At 41.3% G+C, this 21,303-nt stretch overlaps 1 protein-coding gene across 1 annotated transcript in view; it reads left to right on the forward strand.

Moving 5' to 3' along the window:
- slx4ip (SLX4 interacting protein) overlaps nt 1-20,782 on the forward strand; it is a 35,488-nt gene extending 14,706 nt beyond the window's left edge. Inside the window, exons 5-8 of the mRNA XM_059358830.1 lie at nt 7,601-7,678; nt 9,900-9,988; nt 18,791-18,897; nt 18,986-20,782. Of these exons, the coding sequence (XP_059214813.1) occupies nt 7,601-7,678; nt 9,900-9,988; nt 18,791-18,897; nt 18,986-19,760 (1,049 nt within the window). The 3' untranslated portion in view covers nt 19,761-20,782. The remainder of the gene's footprint in view (nt 1-7,600; nt 7,679-9,899; nt 9,989-18,790; nt 18,898-18,985) is intronic.
- The last annotated feature ends 521 nt before the right edge of the window (nt 20,783-21,303 follow it).

Raw genomic sequence — 21,303 nt, forward strand, 5'->3', positions numbered from 1 at the left:
GTCTGCTCTTCATGTTTTCTCACTTTCTCTCCTTCTCCTTCTCCGCAGGGTCAGCTGCAGTCTCTTAGGACACAACCGCAATCCCCGCCATAGCTGTCACACCACACTCTCTTTTCCCATATAATTAGGGCCTGAGCCTGAGCCTGAGCACGGATCACATTCATGTGACTGTTCCCATTCACCACAATCTGGTCTGGGAGATGGCACACACACTCTCTTGAACTCATGCTAAGTGTTCAGCATGACCAGAATGACTTGTTTTAGGATTGCAGAAAGGTTTCAGAGGATGTCGTTGTTTCCCTCCGCTCTTTCGTTCACTTAGAGAGAAATGTGTCTGTGTCGTGTGCCCTTGTGAGCTCTGTGGCTTTTCCTGTGGACAGATGTCATTATAAGTGCTGCGTGTGTGCCAAATTTTGCCTTGTGTTGTCAGGAAAGGCCAGCCTAGGATGTCCTCAAGAAAAGCAGCACAGTTTAATTGTAGACATTAATGCTTTTCAGAACATTTGTTTGCACAAGGTAAGCGCCTTACATCATTCAATTAAATAAAATCAAATTCAGAACTTCAGTTAATAAAAAACAGAATGTTTTTTGTTGTTGCATGGCCTGTTATCATTAGGCACTGGTAGCAAAGCCGAAATAGTATTGCCATGTGTGCCATGGTTCATCTATTTGGATTTATAAACACAGCCTAACAGATTTGCAGAGGGCCCAGCAGGCAGAGACAGCCTGCTTCCAATGAGACCTTGATCTGAGATTTAAAAGGCCAGCGCAGTGCATAACTCAAGTCCACAAAACTGTTCAGCACAACATTAATCCAAAGGAGCTTAATGCAAAATAAGCAGTTTGCATCCTCCCCATTCTGAATGCTCTTTAATATAAACAGTGGCAGCGTTTGGAGAGATTTGTGGCCTCTCAGGCTAATTAAGATATAATGATGATTAAATATGACATTTTGTATTGTGACTGCATTTCTCTCATCAGATTGTGTTTCTGAGAAATAGATTTTTTTCCCTTGATAATTGCTCTGTGCTCCAAAACGCTCCCCACCACTTTAGTCACATGCTGCATTATGGGTTGGCCTGAGCTACCATGCTGCGGCGTATTTTGTAACTGCGATGAAGGGGTCACCCAAATGTTAAATTGAACACTCATGTGCAAATATTGTTTCAGGTGGACGTTGTGCAGGATGATAAGGCACAGTGCTCTGCTACAGCCGTAGTTACAGTTACACACAGAGAGTGATGTCCTTCCAGGAAAGCCCCCACTTACATATGGGTAACTTCCTCATGCTCTCTCATCCTTCACCACTCCACCCCTCTCTCTCGCTCTAAGGCCCAACTCTCCACCCACACTTTAGGACAGAGGGAGGGGGTCCACATCAAAGCAGAGATGTCAAAAGAGCAGGATTCTCAGGCACTGATGTCTGACTGTCCTGCTGATTCAACTCCTGTTCATAAAGGGGTTGCGTGGGAATTGAAGTTCTCCTGACACACAGTCACTACATTTACATGCACACAAGAAACATGGTTAATGGGAGAAATCAGTTTACCACAGGAAATCGGAGAACGCCTTTACACGCACACTGCAATAACCAGGTTACTGTAAAACCTGCCTTTATATGCAGCTGGTGGGTAATCAGGTTTCTCTCCTTCACAGTGCCATGTTATTGTAGCGGTGCTGGCATAATTTAAGTGTATTAATGATATATAATACTGCAGCCTGAAGAGTTTTTCAGTTTTGGCGGAAACAGTTGGACTAACTGACTGAGAGGGCACAAATTTTTCCCTTATTATGCACACGAGCCTGAAGTTTTTAATAATCCCGTTTCTCCATATATCTGTGGGAACCATCTGGTTTAGACTTATTTTTGTTTGGATTTTTTAGGCTTTTGATTGATATATTTTGCATACAAAGATGCATTGGTACAAGTTATCATCAGGGGTAGATAAAAGATCAACAGTAGATGCCACATAGAGGGATAGCCTGTCTGAAAGCTGGGAATTTGAAGATTAATTTGAGATGGAGCAGAGCACTATGTGTCAAGTTGTTCTAGTCATAAATCAGAAAAAGAAAATAATACTTAAAATTATGAAATTGAGCTTAGAACATAATGAAGGGAGTATATGATGGCCATTCCAATACTTAATTACACCCATAAGTACGTTGCTACCATTTGTTACGCATAAATGTAACCATATTTTGACCACTCAAATGATAAAAAAAATAAAAAATCCCTTAAGACACTTAATTGAGACACCAAGACCTTGACGAACACCGCAGAAAAATCCATGCTGTGATGTTGGGGATTTCTGCAACAATTGAATTTATCTGCGATTGGATGACAAGCACTTTAGTTTTGAAAATGGCTGAGAAACCCCCTTATTGTCAGTATACCAAGTAAAGCCATTCATCCTCTGAATGTCCTCTGGTTTGTGGTAGCAAGTTTCATGAGGCTGTGATTATCCCAGAGGTCACAACAGGTCATTTTATATAGTGAGGTCAGCTTTCAAAAAATGCTCTCACTACAATGATTTGCTACTATGAGGACTAGCATCACCACACATGAATAAAATTGGGCTCATTGAATCCACAAGAGTCTCAACTTTCCAGTCATACCCAGTTTTTGCAATGCCAAGGCTGAAAATTAGAAAACCTGCATGGTTTTGCCGCAAATTGCATGGTATTTTCATAAAGTGGGCATGTCTGTAGGGGGGAGACGTTTGGATAATCATAGAACCCTTTTTGCTTCACAGCCCGCTACAGCCTCTGAAAGGAAAAGTCGGCTTGGACCACTGGCGGGCTATCGGATTGTAGAATTTTAGCCAGATAATGGACTGCTGTTTTTTTTTTTTACATTATGTTAAAAAAAAATCAGGTTACTGCAGTAAGCTCAGCATAGCCAGGTAGTTTAAGTGCCTGTAAATGGACTGAAAGACAATACTCACTGAAGTATTCCTGTAAAAGACCCTGGACCCACTGTGGTTAGGCTAATGCATGACCAGAACCTGCTTGGAACTACAGAAAATCCGCCATATCAATGCAGAAACTCTTATGGATTCCTGCAGGAGTCATAGCAGCATGGGCTGCATGGAATGCGGATGGCAATGGCGATGTTTTCTATGGCTGTTTTAATGATCTCCTCAGGATATAACTGAAGTTAATGAAGTCTGTTCCATGGGGGCCTTCCTTTGACCCTGGTCTGAATGCTTCTCACCCCTGTCTGTTCCATTTTACAGTCCTAGTCGCTCTGGATGCCTTTTGGTTTGTTGACTTTTCTTTCCTCTCATTGTTTTCCCAGGAAGCGGTGAAAGCTGCAGGGATGTGTGTGAGCATGTGTGTGTGTGCGTGTCTCGATAGTACAGTATTCTAGCCTTGGCACCAGCCCTGTGGAGTCTATGTCTTTCTTCTGCAGTTGTCCTGTGGTATATTACAAGATGGTATAAGTATCTCCATACAAGCGGTTACAATATTATCTACCACATTTCTGAAAACATGGCGTGCTGACTTGTTTACTGTTTGATTTGACCTGTCATAATATTGTTGTGCATTGGGTTTCAAAACAATTAAGCAAGAACATCTTCTCTTGCAGGAAGTACAAATGAAACCCTTTAAAGTTTCTACTCTGCAGATTTGGGTATTGCACCACTGTGGGCCACAGTTGCCACAGAAAGGGGCCACTCATTCCCAGAGGACGCTCTAGCAAACTGTTTGTGAGAGAGAAACATGAATGTAAGCTTAGCACGAGAGAGCCCGGGCAGAGGGCCAAGAGCAACTCTTCGCTGTGCAGGACGTTATAAAGTTGGAGCAACAGCTGATGTCTCGGGCCATGTCGTTGCACTAGTTCCCAACTCTGTGTCCAGACGTCCCTGTCAAACTTGTCCTGGGAATTGGCAAGCTCAGCCCACCAGGGAAAGCAATGAGAACAGTTGTAGCTAGAAATGAGGCCAAAGAGTCTAACAGACAAAATCAAAGCTTCTAAAAACATTGAAAGCTTTGAATGTGCAATGAATGATGCTTGCTTCCTGGTCCCTCATGCACCCAGAATGGGCAGAGAAAACAAAATCGAGATACATATCTGCATTCCTCTCTGGGTAGACATCCAGCATGGCTGATAGATGACCACTGCTTTGCTATTTAAAGAATAATAGAATTTTTTTCCCCAATAAAGGAATGCTGCTATTGTTAACTGCAAACATGCTCAACATACCATACAGTGTTCATGCCATTTCCCTTTGGGATTAATTAAACACTCTATTTAAAGCTCATTGACTTATCTAGTTTTACTACATACTTTATGTGAAGGGACAGGCTTCAAGGACCCCAACTGTAAAGGCAGTTTAGCGAGAGAGGTTCTTCAAGAGCACATGTATGAATCAAACATTAACATGGCCCCTGTACAGTACAGTCCATAAGAAATTGGCCTGTTGTTAAGACTTTGCACCTTTTTTGTTGTTGTTTTTGTTTTAATTGAACAGCCATGTAAATCACCTGACTTCAACCTGACTGGAGCCCCAAAAGACCAAAGAAGGATATTGCTGCATTAGGGGCCTGAAAGAACACCATTAGAGAGGTTTTCAAAGGAATGTCAGTTGCTTATGCAATAATCTTCCAATGTGATGTGGTACAGAGATACAACAAAAAATGGGCTGTTGTCATTATACATACAGACGTTGCTGTAATTATAGAGCTACAGTTACAGAAGTACCTGAACCCTTGGTTGACAAAACAGGATTTAAAATGATTGCTATAAATCCCTATTTATCATTCGCCTAAAGCTGTCTCATGGCCCCGCTGTTGCTGCAGGGCAGGAATTGCCGACGTGAACCTCCTGGAGCCCTATTGGTTTTCTTTACAGCTAGGTAAATACTTTGAGTGCTGCTCAGGGTAAGTCAGGCTCTGATTAGATTGCTAAAATAAAACGTAATGGGCTAATTAGTGGTTCAGAAGTCTCTTTTTTATTGTGCACATTAGAGATTTGTTTTGTCGCTGAGAGACTGTCTAACGTGGATTTTGCTGTAGGCTAGATTTCCCCTTAATAGCTTTTTGAGGATCAGAGGCATTCCCATAGCTGTTAAACTGACAAGTGTTATAGCCTGTCACCAAGAATAAATGTTACCCTATTATCTTCAGAAAAATGTTGATTGTAATTGCTTTGTATCATAGCAACAAACAGATATCCATATTTCAAAAGCAGTATTATTTCTCTCTTTATTTTCAATTTTCCTACATTACTTTGAAATATAAGGATTTATTCTTAGTTGACAGATTGAGCTTGGTTTTGTTTGACTGACTGTTATATTCATTTATTCCTCCATTTATTTATGGATGTTTGTATATTTTTAGAAGAATTGTGTAGTAACCCTGTTTGATAATTCACCCACAAGCACAGAGAAAAAGAAAGCCATGGTGGTGCCATTAATCACTGTCCAGTGGACTTAAGTGTATACCTGTGGCAGTTTTGTGACACACTGTCTCTGTAATTGCATGTCATTATCCAAAGAATCACAAGACGGCTTCTCTTTGATGACGATAATTAAATGCTTTGAGTTGGTGCTGAGATGACATCAGCTAACAGAGAAAGGGGAAGGTCCACAAAGACCCCCCTCACACTTGTGTGTGGGCCAGTGCTGTTAACATGCTGTCTGCTCTGTGTGTTGTATTACTAAAACACTGTGTAGTTGTGGATCAATGTCAAGAGGAGACTTTTCCAAGTTTTTTTCCGAGTTTTATTCATGAGTGATTGTCAGTGTTGTTGCCGACGGGTAAAAACCTCCCCATTCCCAAAATGTCAGCTTTTCAGAGACAAAGACAGGCTCGCTTTTTGCTGGATGACAGTGTATATTTGACATTATCCAGGGAGTTGTGAAAGTGCCTTAAGTGCAAGAGGTCAGGATTTTCTCAAACTATGGAAGAAGTGTAATCCTGTAATTGGCGTTGAAATACTTAAATCCGCACAGTTAGCAGTTAATGAGGTTTTTACACGACACCGGCAATATGAAAATGCCAAATTACAAAAAAGAAACTCAAAGGGCACTCGGAGAACGCAGACCTCCGCCAAGGCCATGCCCTATCTTGCAATGTTAACAAAAGTGAAAAATAATAAGTGGATCTGCTCCAAACTTTAATGGCTTCTTCCTTGTTACACCCTTCCACCCAGTTTCATGACAATCACCAATCATTTTCCTGTAATGTTGACAAGCAAACAAGTCAAGCAGGGTATAGTTTTACAGTCTCTTATTCAAGACGAGAAAAAGGGCCACCAAGTAGGTACCAAAGAGTGAGTAGGCTCTGTCAGCTTCCCAGAACTGTTGTCCTGTTTACAAAGAACAACTGGATAGCGTGTAAGCCGGGCCCTTGCTTTAAGTCAATACATTCCTACCAGATTAGGCAACAGGCCTCTGTGTCTGCCCAGCACATCTTACATACCATGACAAACATTCCATGACAAATAGAGCAGAGGACTGGACCATGGTTTTTCTGCTTGTTCCAAGCTGGGAGGTCACTTAAATTAAAACCTAGAATGAATAGTTTCTCACTCCATGGATGAGTTAGCTGTTCTTGTAGTATACTGGCCCTTGGACTGAACACAAGAAGGTTCATATGAAATTGATGGAGTGTGTCTAAGGATATAGCGCAAGTGTATATAGATCTAAATGTAAACTAATGTATTAATGCATTGTTTTTTGTGTTAAGGAAGTAGAGCAGCTGTATTCCTACAGGTTTGATCTCCAGTCCTGTATTGGCTTTTTAGTCCAGCACAGCCTGGCCAAGTGTGCTTTTGCAATATGTGATGGTAGCAGTGCCAATTCTCAAACACATCATAGGAAGGGCTTTTTATTGGATAAAAATATTTGCACAGTGTGTCCTTTGATTAACCAATTTGGGCCCAAGCTTACACCTTACACAAAGCAGCACACAGTACATTGTAACTGTCATTGCAAGTTTCAGACCACTGCAGTTGTCATTTTCACCCCCAGCAGCCACGTTGTGTAAGAAGCAAATGTACATGCAACCATGAGCAGGTTGGTCTTGAGGTGTAGTCAGGTGCATTGTTGGCATATTGCTATCATGAGGCAACAGGAAGTGATTGACCAAAAAAAACCCGGTCTAAAGTCAATGGCAAAGTATTTTCCTGCTATTTAAAGGCCACATTATGAAGTTAATGAGATATGCTTACATATGCACATACACTCAGAGTGTTACACACACTGTAGAGGATGCCTCAGTGCTCGTTTTCCTCAGTTAAATAGGTTATCAGTAGTTTTACTCATATGCAGTCCAAAGGAGTTGTTGATGGGACAAAGGATTGGCGGAGGCAGAAAAATGCTTGCTTCTCCAATTTGCAGTCTCTACCATTTATATAGGAGTGTACTGGGTTCATGAGTGCATCTGGAGTTAAACGTAAATTATAGATGACACTCTGACTGGTGTAATTCATGTTATGCCCAAAACATGCATATGATTTATTATGAAACTAAATACAACCCTTTTCCCCCCTTGCACCCTACTTTGTCCAAGGGGCCCTGGAAATCATGTCACATGCACAATTTTTTTTTCTTATTACACTTAACTGTATTTCTGCTTTGTTTATTCTTTACAGGAAAATACTTTAACCTGGTCGCCAATTTTCTGAAACGACACGTCAACCTCAGATGTATCGTCAAGCAGCTCTATGGCGGTACGTAACGTCCATGCTTTCAAAGAATCAATTCCCAGTTAAATGAATCAGAAATAGACGTCTCAATGGCTTGTACTCAGCCAAATTTCCCACAGAAAAAGCAAGTCATCTGTGGTCTGCATGTTGATTTTTCTCCCCCTCACTTGTTTTTATGTCCTGTCCCTACCTGCTTGGGGTGTTGTTGAGAACAGGCAGCCATTAAGTGGTTCCCGTGAGAGGCTACTGAGAGTGGGAGAGAGAGGGATTGGAGGGCTGTCTATGGAGGGCAGTGAGAATCTGTATCTCCACGGCCCATCTAGTGCCTGTGACCCTTGGCCACCTTTTCATGGGACCAACATGGCTCTCTTCCTGTCAGTAAAGTTAATATCTGCTCCCTAGGGGCCTGGATGTTAAGGCAGCACTGACCTGCTGCAGACTGAGATGACGGCTTCTCTCAGCAGGTCCGTGACACATCAAATTAGAGCCAGCCTCCTCGGGTCAAAGGTTGTGTAATTCTATATATAATAGTCAGGTAGTGTAAAAATTTCAATTAGCTTTTAAAGGATGGTGAACAATTCTTTATTCTTTATTAGCTAAAACAATATGGGACTTAAAACTGTTACTATAATTAGCAAATGCTAATGCAGTTTTGTATTATTTATTATTATGTAGTATTATTTGATTTAGCTGACTTTAATTTCACCTCACAAGACCCCAAAATGTACTGACACTTTTGATAGAAAACTTTTTATGATGGTGGTTATCAAGCAAGTAGTTGTTGAGAAACTAATTGATATCCAAACCTTCCCACCAATGTAAACATCCCCATACTCCTCACAAGGTGTGAGTGCATACACTAATGCAAGAGTGTGGTATATTTAAGTTCTGTACCCGTTACAAGGTGTGTATATTGACTGTGTTGAAAAAACGCTGATCCACACAAGTGAAGCAGAACCAATGTATTCAAAAATGCCCAGTGAGGAGGAATATGAGCTTTTATGGTCTTAATTCCCCACAGCTGCAATCCCTTTGAACTGAGTGTGGTAAACTAAGTGGATCAAGAATCCTAGATTAAAAACATTATAGTAAATATTTAGTATATTTATATGCCAATGCCATCTTATTTGTTATTGTAGGAAGTGTTTCCTTTTCTTAATTTAACAACATTTATGAGAGACATGACAATCACACATGACACATAGATCTATCACAACGAAACAAACAACAGTAACGTTACTGGCAGTTGTAATAATTGTTAGTGGGAGTAATTAATCTTACCAATGATACCAATACAAATATAGTGTAGCATGGAAAATTAATAATAGCAAAAATGGAAAACAATAATATCTAAAAAAATAAATAAATTAAAAAAAGAAAGAAAAGAAATTAGGTTAAAATAATATTATTATTAATTAGTAATAAATAATAATAATAATAATAATAATAATAGGGGTTTAAAAAAAGGTTTGTTTAAAAATTAAATATGAACAAACAACAAAAAGGGTGGGGCTCCTCACCTGAATATCTGTTATCTCACTTTTTTTTCCCAAGATGAGTGTAGCTCAATAAGTTATATAACCAGTTAAAGTAGATTGATGGTTGTATTTCCAATTGGAAATAATCTAGGTACTAGAGTAGAGAAGGCCAGGGCACCCTTATGATGATTTGAGAATTTTGTGTTTTTTGGGGAAAAGCCAGAAAGTGCAATGAGCAATTAGGCACAGGCTGATCAGTGTTTTCTTTTTTATCGTATTTCATATTAAGCGTGCTGTCATGAAACACATGATGATGCAGAAGACAACAATGTTACAAATTCTGAACTTCCATCACGAAATAAGTTTTGAAGGCCAGTTTGGCTGTCCAGTTGAGCTGATATGTTGAAGTCAGTTAATCTGGACTGCTTGTGGACAGATTTAGTACCATGAAATAATACATGTAATAATATTGTTGCTGTAAATGGCCTTTGCCTTTGAAGCCGATGAAATAGTCATATTATCCCCAAGAGCTGTTGTTAACATAAAATTTTCTAATATTTCATGCTGTTTACGCGGCTCATAAAGTTTAGGAGTTATCTGTAAACTGCCATTTTCTCCTTGAACTGAGGGATAGTAAATACTTGGTGTTTGTAGATGTAAGTTCAAACCTTCACCACAATTCCCTCTGTCTGACTTTGACTCGTAATTAGAGGTGAGCCCACGTTATTAACTAGCATGGTCTGTGTTGTTTCTTTGCCTGCTTTCAGATTTGCGTGTGTTTCCTGAACGCTATGTTGTGTGTGTGAGCTGTCCAGAGGATGCCTCAGCGCACCATGGAAACCCGAGCCTGGCCGCGGTGAGTGCTGTTTATACTCCTCTATTTCCTCTTCCAGTCGCCTGGCAAAAACTCCTGCATGGGTCTGTGTGTTATTATAGGGATGTGTTGCCAAATTGTGCTCTCACTTTATATGTGCTGATCCTTGTTACGTGAAGGGTTGGGGTGGAGGGGTGGGCTCTGAACGTGCCAGGACTTTTCAGAGACCTGGTGAGAAGTAAGGGGAGGACGGTAGGGGGTTGGACGGAGGGAGGTGGGGTCTAAAGCTGCAGAGTCACCCCTTTCTTGAAAAAAGTGGCTGCTCCCACATTCTGCCAATTCACCCCAGCTGTACAATTTTGGTTGTTTTTTTTGTCAAAGTCAGACATGGGATTGTTGTAAACCTCAACATTAATGGGTAGTCGAAAATAAAGCCAAAACTAATTTTGTACATTTTAGCTCTTGGGAAAGTCTTGAAAACTTCTAGAACTCAACTTTTATACAAGCTTATTGTGGCACTGCAGTCGATGTTGACATTGTCAAAGAAACATAATAATCATCTTATATAAAAATCTGGATTTTGTCTACCCTTTAACCTCCTTGCTCTATGTGTAAACACTCAGTTGACACTTAACATAATAATATATATTTAATTAGGGCTGGATGATGTGTTCTGAATTGTCATGTGACGATGATAAAGTTGTTGGAGGGGTACCTTAAAAGTTCAAATTAGTTTGAATAGATTCTCTTTTGGATTACCCAAAACATGCAGTGTGTGTATGATGTATGTATGTATGTATGTATGTATGTATGTATGTATGTATGTGTGCATGTATGCATGCATGGGTGTGTTTGCATACCATTTATAGTTCTAGAGAACTACAACAACACACTTCATCATTCTGGTATATGTAGTCCTTTTTTTTAATATTATGGACAACTGTCCTTTGGCCAGTGCTCATTTGATCCCAAGCTCCCAAGAGTATTCTGGGAAATGGTAGTGGAGCCTCTCACCTTGGCACACACTTCAAGGACGGACATCTCTCCCATCACATCCCATGATCAGTGGCCTGCTGTTTTTCTATGGGGTTTTTGCTATTGTTTCCCTTTGAAATGTCTCTGCACTCTCCACAGTTTGGCTTCCAATGAAAGCAGTGATTGTAATATTTTTAGTGGAGCAACAGAGTCGTCAGTGAAAAGTTCAGATTGTGTAACCAATTTTCCAGTTCAAGGAGGCATTGCTGTCGATTGCGTTCCTCTCCTCAGGATGTGGTTCTCCGGGCTCATACAGTACAAGCAGAGGGAATTGGAGGGTGGGAGTCTTGTGGTGGAGCTCTCACTAGCCCAACCTCGAACGTGGTTTGTAAGGGAAAGATACCAGACAGCAGGGCTAAAGTTTTTCACATGACAAAAACAATTATTTGTTTACATCACTTGCTCCGTTCTAATTTGTCAGATACTGATATTTTGCAATTTCTTTGTTGCCAAGGAAGTTGAAAATGTAAATGAAAAAAAAAAACCCTTATGCAGTGACTCACAACTGATCTAAGGCATATTAATGTTGCTGTCTATAAATAATGGGGCCTTTGGAGTTCTATGTCAATGTTGGTCACATGCTTAAGAAGGGGCCTTTTATTCCACAACTCTTGACAGCCCGAGCCTGCTTGTCCCAAAAAAATGCCACGTTCCCCTGTATTTAGGGAGGTTTCGGTTTTGTTGTTAGGATTCAGTTTGTGACTTGTTGAACAAGAATCTTTAACCGCAGTGGAAATGTGGACTCATCAAATTAGCACTTCTCATAAGGTCAGGGGGTTATGTTGTGAGGGAGCTAAGGTGACGTCATGGTTGGCCTTTTGTCTTGTGAAAGCCAGCGTCTCAATCCCACGCTTGAACATGCTGTATGTCTCTTAAATCTTGCACACTCTTATTAGTCATATTTTCAGCTGTGGTTCAGTCAGAAGAGGTGATGGTGAGACTTTTCCAATATTGAAGAGGGAACTAGGATACCAATTATTAATGATTTTCGGTTGTCAAAGTCAAAGCTGGTGCTACAATTTGTAGGTGTTTTGTGGATATTTACTGTATTTCTTCATTCTTATCTGAAACCGCATTAAATATCATAATGGTTCTCAATGCTAATTCACTATGTGTTATGTGAATGGGCTTGATCATAGAGACAGACCCACCGAGAAAGCCCAACTCTGCAGTTCCCCTCAAATCTACAATGTGTTGGTTAGTCTAGGCAAGTCTGTTTCAACACCAACACCAACTCTGGTTTGGTCAGAATAAAGCCTTAAATTTGAGTTTGGTACCAATTTGTTTTCTTTGAGGTAGAGTAGTCTTGCATAGCGAGACCTTTCTTCACACTTAATATGCTGACATAGATTCTTTGGAGGCAGACTATTAAATTAGCACAATAAGATGACAAAAATTGCCCCCAATTGCAACCCACAATGAACTCAGCCAATAGCTGATATATTGACCAATCACCCAACTTTCATGTCAATGTTGAATTTACAGTTTTCTTATGCTGCCCAAATTGGCTAAGTACATTTTTGAGGCGGGGGTATAATACAAGGTACAATATGTTGCCTAAACACGCCATAAGGATTGTTGAAGCACATTTGTTTATAGCTGTCACAAACGGCTACACCTGAAACTGGGGTGAAAAGCCTGCTGAGCTTCTACTGGACAGTCTTTCCTGGAAAGCATTCATATTGTTCTGCAAGGTTATACACACAAAAAAGAAAGAAATAGTAGTGTAAACAATGAAAAAAAAGCTTCAGAGAAAAAATTCAAACCCTGTTTACTTTCTCAACTTCACATACCTGCCCAGTTGCTGCGTGAAGTCAGCAGGCATTTAAGATTTTCAAGTTGGAAACCAAGATAGGGTTTCAGACGCTGTTCGACCATCAGACAAGCTTTGGTTCGTGTATGCCAAAGTCTTTCAAGCAATGAATATCTTGTCTAGAGATGTTGAGCAAAATGTATCCTGACATCATGTGTTGGGGCGACAGTAATGGTTTGATATTTGATCTATTAACAGACGAATCAGCCAAATGTACTCTGTCTTTTACAAACTGGAACTGAATATTGTTCTGCAGAAGTAGGGCCAATGAAATGACTGTGTTTGCATGAGAAGCTAACAAAAGGCATCTCTATTTTTGTTCTTGCTGACATTTGAAGATTCAAGTCCCTCATAAAAAACTTGCTCCTATTGTGAGTCAGCACCAACATCGAGGAGGGCAGCATGGGAAGGAAGAGCTAGTGTTTAGGATTGTGGCCGATGTTTTCTAGTCAGGCACAGAGTGGGCAGCTGAGGTGAGTGGCGTGCTGGGCCGCAGAAGTTTGGATCAAAGGCAGAGCAGATGTGTTTCCAGTCCCCCCCCCTCTCCTGAGCTGTGGACGAGCCTGTGTGTTTACTCATGACCTCAGCACGCCTCTGTTCTTCACAGCTCGCAACAGCTAGCAGCAGCGCTTTCCCAAGCCTCCAGTGTCTGCTGATCTATTCTCCCACCAAGGCCAAATACATAGCTATGATCTCTTTACAGCACACGATCATGTCCCTTTTCATTCCATCCTGTCTTAAGCCGCTTCCATTGATTTGCACGAAGTGAGTCGAAACTGTTAACAGCTTGTCTTAATCCTTATACATGGGTGGATCCAAAAACATTTGTCATTGTTCAGGGATAAGAACCATCCTCTATTTTAGACAAGTATGTGCCCATGCATGTTTGTTGACTTTGTTTCAGGGAAGATGTGGTGAGCTTAGACAAACAGGGCATGTTTCCTCTGTGGGAGCAGGGTGAGGGGAGGGAGAGGGGTGGAATTTGTGGACTAGTTTCACGAACATCTCTGCAGGAGGTATTTCTGCCCTGACATTTAAATAGCATGGTTGTTTCTTGGTACTAGTTTATGGATTTTATATACTTAGTTGTGCCATCATAAAGCAGTTCAAAGGCTTTCCAGTGGAAAGAATAATTACATTTTTATAACTTGAATACGTTTATGGGTTCTAGCATTTCAAGTGGTATGAATCATTATCTGGTGACTGATGAGTGAATATCTGGCTTTATAGAGTGGCATCTCCCTGGTTGTGTGTGTGTTGGGTGAGATACAAAGACAGAGTAATCCAAGAACAAACTGGCAGATCACAAGCAAATATGAGCTCACTGATTGATGCTTGACCAGAGCTTTCCATGCTGACCTGTTTTCTGACTTGTCATCATGATTGTTTCTTCAACTAAAAGTTTCCAAAGCCTCCATGATGGGTTGAGAAAGAACTCTGACCTCTTTGGTTTTTAAAAGTCCTTGCAAAACCCATTGTATAAATGAAAAAAATGCATGCAGGGTTCGATGTTTTTTTTCACTTGCCCGGTCAGGCAACTGGGTCAGAAGTCCACTTCCCTGAGGTCAGTTTTTTACTTTCCCATAAAAAATAATTTATTTAAAAAAAAATATATAATGCAGTTTAATATGCCTTGCTGTCAAACTTGCTGCAATACATAATTGGAGTTCTGTACAAAAGCCTACCCCACTAAACTTCTGTTCCCAGGAAATTTTAAATGGTCACTTGTGTTTCATCTCATAAACTTTGCTTTCATGAAGCTATTTCTTTTATCAGCTAAACTATGTGGAATATTCTTTAGATGTACTAGCACGACATGGCATTGTACTTGCTCCGAGCAATTGGGCAAACCTTATTGTTGAGCCTTGTGCATGGTTGTCAAGCTGCAAAAAAAGCCTGTTATTCTTAGTTCCTGAAGAACTAAATATTTTTACCGAATACAGTTGTTATATGTATGACCATATGTAGATTATATAGAGCGAACCTCTGCTTTATGTCAACATAGTGTAGATACTTAATAAGCAATGTCTTTAGATTCCAAGAGAGGTTTGGTCCTCCTGTTCAGCAGTGGAGTATTTTAGACTACTTAGGGACTATTTGGTTCTATCAGTCCATTACTTTCAAGTGCAGCTGCCTTAAAAGATAACTAGCATAATCTTCGTATCTGTGCTTCTACCTTATCTCAGATGGCAGAGGAGAAACTTTTCATTCCCTGTATTTTATGGAGCCTGTAGTTGGTTATCTTTTTGAAGTTGTTTCCAGGAGTCATTCAGAGTCGGGGCAAGCTATGAGAATCTGTACTGGTATCCTTTTAAACCAAATGATTCATTCTCTCTGCTCTCCTTGCCCTTTTGCCAGGCTTATCTCTATAATCTGACATCCAGATGTGCTGTCTTGTTGCAGCTCCCGTGGTGGAGCCATGTTGTTTTGGAGGCTCCGGGGCCAGGGAGGGCACTGTTGATCTGCTCTACGTGTTGCATCATGAGAAGTGTTTTGCAGCCTTGTGTGGGGGCGAGCAGACTGACTGGCGGTAGGGGGGTTAAATCCTTGTTGCTGAGGGAGAGGTAGTGGTGGCGGCGACGGTGGCGGTGGCGGCGGCGTGTAGAAGTTCTTATTTACCACCATCCCACCCTCCAGCTCATGGGAGTTTGCATCATTCCTTACAAGATCAGGCCACCTCAGTTCCCACACAATACTTACTGTTTTATCCGCATAACTGATAATTATAATGTTGTTCTTGCACCGGCTTTCTCTCTCTCTGTGTTTCTCTCTCTCTTTCCATGTCTCCTTCTATAATCCCTCTACTTTCTTCTCTAGTTGCTTTATACAGAAAGTACACCCCCTGGACCCCCGGTGATAATAATTCATTCACCATCTCTCTCTGTCTTTGACTTTCTATCTGTCTTTCTCCTTCTAGTGTCTATGTATATCAAGCCTCTTCCTCTCTTCATGCTTCTTCCTTTCCATCACTCTGTTCTTTCACTCTCTCTCCTTTGCTCTTTTGAAGTCTTGCCGACAGGAACAGAAAGGCACCAAACTTTCCCAGAGAACCTCCCATTGGCTTCTTGTTGATTTTTCTTTCAAGTTCATTTTCAAACAGCATTTATTCATATTAAACAGATGAGAATACATATCAAGGCATTACAATGCAAATGATGGCACCCACATGTTTCTCAGAATTGTTGTTGTTGGGGTGGGTGTGCGAGTGCGTAGGCAAATGCAAGTTTGTATGTGTGTCACTGTCCCAAATCCAAGGCGAGCTGTGGCTCTGGGTATGAGAGAGCGTAAAGACTCTGCCCACACTGTAGCATGACTCCATTTCTACACAAAGGGCAGCCTGTGGAGAACTTCCTGTGTGAGAATTCTTGTGTTTGTGGGCATGCTGGAGAGACTATTGAGGTCAGACGATACGACTCTGGGGGGTGCCTCTTCTTTTGTTGCACTCCCCTCTAAACGCTCTCTCTTTCTCGAATTCATTCTGTAGTATCTTGTCCCTTGTTTCTTGTCGTCACCGCCTACTTCCTTGTTGCCCAGCCTCCTTATTCAATCCCCTCCCTCCGTCTGGCCTCTTTATTCTGTCCGCCACACCACAGATCAGAGTGCAGCTAGGTCTCGACACCCAGTGCAAAGCCGCAGTGCCCCAGCTTGCCCTTGCAGCTTGGGAGAATAACTCCTTCCCCCCTTTCTCTGTTGGGTCACATGTTGTCACTGGTATCATAACATGTGGGAAACAACATTAATGATTTTTTTCTCTGTGTTCACAGCAACTAATGAAGGCCAGAGCTTACCACATTGGCTTTCCCATGTCTTAGAGTACACATTGATCATTTTACCAACCAGTTTATGGAATAGTAATGATCTGAAAAATGGCTGATATTAAATAAACATAGTGGCCACAACCTCGAATTTTCCAAGATTTAACTTCTGTCTGGTTGTATTTTCCCACTGCAGAAGTCGACAGAGTGTTTCTATCCATGCTACTGGCATGGCTTTATGGATTGCAATGTCTGTCTGTTGGTCGGTTGGACCAGACTGAAATATTTTAACAACCAGAATGGCAACTGTGTATCCGCCCCATGATTGAGATCCGTTCCAAAATTTAATGGGTTCTTCCTTGGCTGATGCTACACCCTTCCTCTAAGTTTCATTAAAATCTTCCCAGTTTTTTTTTTTTTTTTTGTAATCCTGCTAACAATGGATTGGCACAAAGTGCAGACATTTATGGTTCCCGAAAGACTGATCATACTGACGTTGGGGATCTCCATTTTCTGTAGCTCCTCTATGAGGTTGACATTTGTGCTTTAGCGTGAAATATTTGGACAACAATGGAATGGTTTGCTATGACACATTCATGCCCCCCTGAGGATAAATTGTAATACCTTTGGGTAATCCTCAATTTTTCATCGAGTGCCATCATCAAGTCAAAATGTGTCCATTACTTACAAAATACCTACAAAACATATTACATTCCCATTGTGTATCACAATATCTCAATATATGATTTCATCACAATATGATCCCATTTAAGGACGATAAATTATCCTTCTGAATTATCGCCCAGCTCAGGCATGTAGCTCAAAGCTCGGCTGTGCCTAATAACAGCCTTGCAGAGCCGCTATCATGGCTGCAGACTCTTAGTCATATTGGTTTACAGCATGTCACTCAAATTATGAAGCTCTCAGCTGTATGCTGCTGATTCGGGTTAAACTAATATACTTAGGTTCAGTCTCTAAACCAGACCTACTCTGATATTCTCCCACCAACTTTTTTAATGCAATTAATTTCCAATAAATTGTCGGGCTCTCAACCTTTAAGTTCTGCTCAATTTAGCAGCAGCGTCTCTTGTTCTCTCATAAATCCAGAGTCTGTTCTAGGTCAGCCAAGGAAAAGACCTGTGATTAACCTTCATTAGTGGCCTGTTGAGGGCACACGTTGGTGAGATCCAATCTTTGGACCGTTCCTCGTTCTGCCTCAGTGGGTCCCCTTAGTTTGTGGGTATCTTGACCTTTGAACCTGTAACTCAAAGTGCTGCAACAGTCTACTGACCACGAGGCTACTTTCACTAACTAATTTTTTTTAATCTTATCCTCTGTCCTCTGAGATGCCTTTTACCCCATTTTTGCATTTTTCCATTCACGTCTTGGTTGAATTTTCCCCTCTCTGGCTCCAACATCTAATTAAGAATCCTTCTTTAATCGCTGTTTTAACTTGTCAACATGGTTTTACCGTTTAGTAATCCTGCCTCCGGCTGCAAGCATCACTCCAAGTCTCAGACAGCAGAAACACACGTCACACTATGACAAGCTGGTGATTGTTTTTAAAGCCTTTGAAGTGGTTGCTTTGGACAGTATTAAGTGGGGGACTAATTATTTGTGCCAGCAGGGGTGTTACTAAGTGTCTCTAAAGGCATAATAGAAACATTCTTCTTGTACTCTATCATAGTTCAGTTCAATAGGGAGGCCACAACACAATAATGGAACTAATGAGAATCAGAAGAGGATACATTTACATAAACTTTATTGGAGCTGCAACAATTTGTCCACTAATTGATCAGACGATCAAGAGAAAAATTTTCATGCAAAAATGCCAGAAAATGCTGGAAAATGTGGAAATTTTCTGCCGTTCTCTGTTTCAAATTGCATTAAACTATTGGGTTTTGGAATGAAAAAACAAGACATTTAAAGACTCACTATTTTCAGATATTTTATTGACCAAATGTTTTATCGAGAAAATAATCTTCAGATCAATCAATAATGAAAATAACTAAGTTAGTTGCGACTAACTAAGTTAGTACTAACTCTATCTGTTTATCATCTTGGATTATTTTTACTTCTAATTCTATTCATTATCTTATCATTTTTACAGCAGTCTAGGGAATGTTTTTTTTGGTCCAACAATGCCAGATGATGACAGCAGTCTGCTGTGGAGCCAAACCTTTCCAGGGGATGCCAGGAATAATATTTTTTGTTTACACCGATTCTGTTTGTCCTCTCTAGACTGATCTGAGTGAACAAAGCCGATCGGAATATTTTTCCAGAGTGGGAGAAACCCAAGAGCCTTTAAACAGCTCCACAAAAACAAAGAAGACTGCGCTTCAAAAGATGTAAGTATGATCTAATGCAGAACTTTCCAACCCCAGCAGTCAGAGAGGACACTCAACTATCTCTTCATATCCTCTCATCCTTTTTCAGAGCCAAACAAGCTAGTGTCCGGCGAGAGCTCTGTGATTCCAGTATCGGGGAGCAGCAGATTGACCAGAGGGACTGTCCTAAAAAGCAAGCAGGGGAACTTAAAGCGAGAGAGTCAGAATCAAACCCAGAGAAGACAGTGTCCAGCTCTGGACAGAAGGCAGACTACGGGGGGCCTTGCCCCAGTGCCTTAAATGAAGCTCAGATTGGGACTAGTCAAAAGCAGGGCCTGACCCAGAAGCAGCAGACTGAGAACAGTCGTCCAGACAGCATCAACCCAAATGGGGCCTCAGTAGTTTTCTGCCAACATGAAATCAGTCAGGAGACAAGAAAGAGCAAGAGGTGCAAGCCAAGCGATGCAGGGGAAGACCCTCACCCACAGAGGGCCAAGAGGACGTGCCTTGGAGGACCTCCAGCCACAATGCAAACTCACTCCACCGAGTGCTCCACACAAACATCCAAGCATGACCTTCTTCCTCTGCCGCCCCTTCCTCTTGTCGAAGCCAAAGCAGAGTCCAAGGCTTTCCCAGTCTCAGAGCGCAAGAAAACCACACTGGAAGTAGAGCTGCTTACTCCAGGGAAACGGGCCCAGAGGCTCCCCCTCACAAGCAATAACACGGCACAGACAAACCAAAACAGGCTGGCCGCAAGTCTGAGGGGCCTATCTGTCAAGCCTGCATCCTCAGGCTCCTCTATTAGTTCCAGATCCACACTCGGAGAGGAGGGGAGTGAAAATGTGCCCAGAACCTCGAGATTACGGCGACTGAAGAGGTCCTGAGGGGGGAGAGACAAGCTACAGTAAAGATGCCTGACGCCACGGAGATAGAGATGATATTGTGTCAGGCTACCTCACATGACATGCATTTGTACACGTGTCACATTTTACTACAATATCTATTCTTTTCACATGTGCTGTACATACACACAAACACACACACACACGAAATGCCGAACACATTGTGGCAATTGATACATGAGTTACGCTTTTTGTCAAATACTTGAAACAGACTTTGCCTCCACCCATAAGTAGTGGTGGTCAAGAGAGGCTCGCAAATGAAAGTCAAAAACCTTTAATTGGAGTTTAGATTTGGTTTTGTGTTAAAGATTGGGGATTTCAGACAGGCAGGAGCCATGCAGTACGTCATGGCTTTCAGTCTGAAATACTGGCTCCTACGTGTCTGAAAACTGTCCAGTTTCCCCCGCTGAAGCTCTGCTGTGATTGATTGCTGTTTCCAGATTTATTTCATCACCCCATTCTCAAAAATGTACTTATGTAGTTAGATTTCATTCATACACAATTTGCTCAACGCTTAGTTGCTAAGCACCTGAAATGTATCTTTAAATTTGAGGGTTTTATGCAGCTTTTATATTGAATTTGAACCAACTGTGTGGGTATATGAGCAGTATTGAAATATTAGTGGTTTTATTTGGGAGTTGCAGGATGTCTAGAGTGTCACAGATTAAAATGTAGCTGCTGCAGACAGGGCTGTTTGGATCACTCAGTTGGCTGTAACCCAGGTAGAGCATGGAGCAACAAGGGGCCAACAGTCACTCATACCCCCATGTAAAGCCTTGATGACATAATGTTGCATTTGAATTCTTACTCTGATGTATTTTTGTTTCACCGGAAAGACATTTTATGATATAAATAAATGTTTTTCCCAGGAAAAAAACATCTGAATCTTTTGTGAAAATATGCATAAACATTGATAATTCTCTGGAAGCAGTCAGCATAAAATAATATTTAGATCTCTGCACATTGTTTTCCTCCCACGTTCCACACTGACTGATGCTTGTGGCAATGTGACAGCGAAGGTCTGTCCAACAGTGATGTTACTAATAAACCAGTGTTTCTCCATTCGCCGTCTGTATTAGCGGGTGTAACCTGAGATGAGTCACTCACAGGAGCCAATTCTGTTCTTATCAAGAAGAAGGAAACACGGTGGATTAGTGAAACTGGCCCTACTGTTTTAAGTCCTCATATGGTTTAGGGTCAAACTCAAGAGGTGTTGATAATCTCTCGCTTTGGATTTAATCCTTTTAAACAGATTCTGCGGACGAGTGCATCTTAAAATCAGTTCATCTCTACATCATAGGCTTCTCAGGCCTGCTACTTCCAAAGGTTTTACTTTAGCCTGCTACTTAAACTATGCAAACAAGGGCAACATTGTCTGAAGATCATGAGGAGCGGGGGTATTTTTGTCTCCAGGATTGACTTAATACGAGGATAGCTTGCTACAACGTAATTATCTGTAAACACATTTGGACAGAGATGTTGCTCAAGTCTATGATGTCTCTCCAGCAGCAGTTCCCACGCCAGC

Source organism: Centropristis striata, chromosome 20 (genome assembly GCF_030273125.1).
Source record: "Centropristis striata isolate RG_2023a ecotype Rhode Island chromosome 20, C.striata_1.0, whole genome shotgun sequence".
Lineage (NCBI taxonomy): Eukaryota > Metazoa > Chordata > Actinopteri > Perciformes > Serranidae > Centropristis > Centropristis striata.